This window comes from Nicotiana attenuata, chromosome 2, assembly GCF_001879085.1.
Source record: "Nicotiana attenuata strain UT chromosome 2, NIATTr2, whole genome shotgun sequence".
NCBI classification, from domain to species: domain Eukaryota; kingdom Viridiplantae; phylum Streptophyta; class Magnoliopsida; order Solanales; family Solanaceae; genus Nicotiana; species Nicotiana attenuata.
In genome coordinates, this window is record NC_031990.1 from 38,608,296 (window position 1) to 38,612,855 (window position 4,560).

A 4,560-nucleotide genomic window follows, 5' to 3' on the forward strand; every position below is an offset into this window, starting at 1 on the left:
AATACACGCCAATAGGTTGCTTAATCAGCTTCACTGCCAGGCAATTTTAGTATCATAACACCCACCAAAGGTGATCACACAACAACTAGCTAGTTTTTTCTCATCTGAATCAGAGATTCAATATCATCACTGTATCTTTCTAATACGGTGGAAATTCACATACAAAATACTAACTTATAGTATTTCTCAAATAAAGCATAAAATCATCTCAAATAAAATAAAACTTGACTTCTGTACAAGTGCCTTTTGAAACATCTTTCAACACATAAGAAAATAGTTTCTTTTTGTATCTTCCGTAGTCAAGTACCAAAGAAAATTTTCTAAATACAGAAGCAACTTTAATTACAGAAATATCTCAAATCAGTTGAAAACGGGTCATAATTCAACGATTTTCTTCACCCAAATGACTAAGAGACCCAGAGCACCATAACTTTTCGAAGTCAGAAATACAACAAATTTTTGATCTTCCAATACAAATTTTTGCCACAAAAAATCTCATTTTTGTAAGGCTTCAATGTTATAATTTTAATAAACAGTTTTTCTATTTTTTTCCCTTTTCTTAGGATCAAGCTGGATAATTCAGGACACCATGGTCCCCCACATTTTCAAAAATTTCAAGTTAAGGAGATAACATCTTCACAACTCATAAAGAGTTCCACCAATTTATAAATAACAAGCTAATAATATAGCTTCACCCAATAAGTCACAAGAATACGAAACACGAAGGTGTTATCTTATCTATATTTCTATCATACTAATACGGAGGAGATTATAAAATTAACACATTAATCATGATCTTCCCTTCCATAAAAAAGATCTGTCGAATTCTATTTGACGTGAATGATTATCATGTATAGTAAATTATTCACTCTCTCATAATTCTCATAGAATTAGCAAAAAACTTATACAACTTGGATGAAATCAATCATGCTTTTATATGCAACACACCAAATTCAAAACTCAAATTTATTGAAATTGAAATATAAATTTAAACCTACTATTTTAGAGCTTTCAAGATTTTCAAAAATGGATAACAATAAAAGTCTACATTTTTGTAGGCGTAGGCGCATTTAAATACTATAAAAAGCGTACCTTAATTTTGTGGTGCAATTTACCTTCCATAATGCGACAATGCACAAAATTGAAATAGCAACTTGATTAACATTTCGTTGCTCACAAAAATAATTTCAATAAAGAGTGATATTTTCCATAAGACCATTGTGCAAACTTGAAGTGTAGATTCCATTTTCAGAATTAGAACAATAACCTGGACAGCATCAAATTTGATTCTCCATAACAAAAAAAATGTGAAAATATCCTTAAGATTGTTGGAAAATTTGGTAGATATTGGATTATGGAGAATAAGATTTAGCTTGAGGCCTGTCAAAGACACTGTCCTTAAGGATATTTTGCCCACACCGTGATAAATAAAATAAGGCGTATCTCCAGGATTCAACAAGCTCTTCTAGTATAAGTAGGAGCAGAAACAACAAAGATTGTATAAAAGAAAACCCTGCAAAAAAGAAAAGGAGAATTTTTCCACACATTCTCAAATGAACACAAGAAGATATATTTATATATACTCCAAAAGTAATATGGATCTGATGAAAGTTAAAGCCATTAAAGCCTAAGGCCAAAACGTTAAAGCCATAAATGTACAGATTTCAAAACGTAAAGTTATTAAAAGCTATCAAATACCAAAATGTTAAAATCATAGTAATTAACTTCAATCATCATTTTTAATGTTTTCAAATTTTTAATTGAAAAAGATTCCATCAATTACATTTGTATTAAGACCCATTAATATTATATTAATATAATAAACCTAGACATAATTGAAAATATTTGGTTTTGAGTTATCAAATTATTTTTCCAACATATCTTTCATAATATCTTTATAATTTCGTAATTTATTTCTAAAACTACTGTACTAATAGTGAGGACGCAGCTCCTCTCCAGTTACACCCAGTAGTCAAAAGTCAATGAAGTCATACTCTTAATATTGCAGTTTTAATTATGACCTCGTAGTCTTTGAGTTGTCTCCACGAGATTATATATATCTATCATAATTTTTTGACAAAATAAAATTTTATTACACAGTCAATTCCATTAGTATTCATGTGATGACGGACATAGTTGACTTGAGAACACCACTGTTCCTTCACAGTATATGAGATCATCTCGAGAAACAAGAAGAAAACAAAAAACAAAAAAGAAAAAAGAAAAAGAGAGAGGGGCTTGCTTCTAATTTTCCAAACTTGAATCAATTAGTCCATTAGTTTCAACATTTCGGATTCGTTTTCTACACATAACTATTTCATTTTTTAATTATTTTTCTGATAAAAAAACACTAATTGTACGTAGATCATCATCCTAGTCAACGTAATTCTAGTCGTAAAAGTCAGTGGATTACTAAACCATTAATTTTTTGATGTCACGCAATTTATCACATTAAACTAATCCAAACACTAAACGCGGTTGTTTAAGTCAAATCTTTAGACCACTATAAAAGGACGGCATTAAGTTTTGCTTCTAATTTAACTTATGTGAACATTTAATTAGAAAAGTTTTAGTGGTTTCATCATCCATTATATCATCTATTGCGCTGTTCTTTTCCATCCCATTTGTTTTTCTCGTTACACGATTATCTTGAGGTTTCAGTATGAGCATAAAATATGATATACAGTACTCGCATTTTTCTAATCTATAGTTAATTTGGATAATGATTAATTAAATCATCATGTGAAGTGCCATTGGCGCTTTGTAATTATATTGACGGTTTAGTCAACTATATTAAATTAACACTACTAGTGACATCAACAAATCTTCCTTGAGGCATTTTATGATCAGTAGTTGGTTTTTGCTTACTGTTGTTGTTTAATAATATTATATTTAAACCAATTAAAATTAACTTGATTTCCAAGAAGACAGTTGATATTAATGATTAAAAATGGACTAATTAAATTATGAGGGGTAGAGTTTTCGTTGTGATTAGAATATTTTTGAATGATTCTTGTTATTTACCTGAACATTTGACTCTTAAATATTGAAAGCAAAAATGAGTTACTAGTAAAAAGTACAGTCGGAACAAAGAAATTTACTTAATTTTATGCTGAATATATACGCAGCTTCTCAAACTGGTCTATTTTTTCACTTAGACCAATATTTTAGTTGTAAAAATTATTGGACTATTAAAACAGTTTATCAGTAAAACTATGTATCAATTGCAACAGAAGAAAATGTCTTTAGTGAAATGATTCGTTAATTAACTTTCTCTCTCTATTTTTTTTGTTTCTTTTTTCCCTTGTTTTCTTTCCCCTCTCCTTTCTTTTTCGTCGTCATTTATAACTCATGTGGATCAGCTTATTGCTAGGCGGCAAAATATCTAATTTTTTCGTTAGTCCACTTTCGATTCCTTTAAACATATTAAGTGTCAAAGTAGACTCATGGTAGATGGGATTATTATATATAAAATCTAAATGGAGACATACAATTGTTTTCCGACCGAAATAGTTAATGCCTTATTTGATCATTAACTGTGTACTTTAATTTACGTTTTTTCCTCTTGTTTAGAATGTTTATGCTAATCTCACGAGTACTGTATCAATATGCACATGAATTTAAATGTCACTGACCACAAAAGAAGTTCTTAATTACTAAGGAAAAATGGTGGTAACGAACTGCAAATCTACACCACATTAAGGATTACTCAAAACTGTAGAAAGGAAATGGATATTCTTCTTCACTTTTCTTCTTCCTTTTTTTTACCACCCAAAAAATTAAATTCCTAGTTTTTTTGTCAATAAACACGAAAGACAGAGAGGATTAAGAATGAGTAAAAGTCAAAGCCATAAGGCACCAGCTTGTTTAAGCAAGGGAACTAATTCACCCGAAATGTGAGTTTCCATCACTTTTTCTACCCCTCCTAACAACTTCCCTCCTACAAACACCGCCGGCAACTTCTCCTGAACGCCGCCACCCTCAATTCTCGACAGCTCCTCCAACGCGGTGGCTTCTTCCGCTGCATCGACTTCGAAAATGGTAGGGTTTACACCCAAACCCAGCAGCAAATGCTTCACGACAAGACACATGCAGCACCCACGTGTGGCTACCACGATTATCGCGTTTTCCGCGACCAAGTTCGCCAACCTCGTATTCAAGTTACTCTCACTAGGCTGTGATCCGCGACTGGTGGAGCAGCCGTTCTTGGTGGTGGAGGAGGAGCTCATGCTTCCGCCGCCGCTGCCGCTGCCGCTGGGGTTAGTTCGACTCATGGTATTGGTAAATGGTAGGGCGGAATGAAAGGGGAGAGGGAAGTGAAGCGCAAGCCAGCGTGGAATATATACAATTGGAAGCAGGAGACTATCGTCAACGGCTGTGATGTAATAGTGGGATCACACTTACTATTTGCTACGTGTAAAATGCGTCACAAACTACTTTTCTACTCCAATTGACTACGTCATCTTGATTTTGATGAGAAAAATTTTATTTTGCGTCTGAGGCAACTTTTTTGTCTCAGATTTCTGTGGACACAGAAGTGTAAGATTGGGGTCCACAAAT

At 32.6% G+C, this 4,560-nt stretch overlaps 1 protein-coding gene across 1 annotated transcript; it reads right to left on the reverse strand.

Annotated features, from left to right (window-relative positions):
• Nucleotides 3,719–4,292, reverse strand: LOC109222935 (glutaredoxin-C9-like). Its single transcript, XM_019387222.1, has one exon. It carries the CDS (start codon nucleotides 4,272–4,274, stop codon nucleotides 3,843–3,845), a length of 432 nt encoding a protein of 143 aa, XP_019242767.1. The 5' UTR covers nucleotides 4,275–4,292; the 3' UTR covers nucleotides 3,719–3,842.

Coding starts and splice junctions, on each gene's coding strand:
- LOC109222935 (XM_019387222.1), bottom strand. CDS start 4,274: ATGAGTCGAACTAACCCCAGCGGCAGCGGCAGCGGCGGCGGAAGCATG.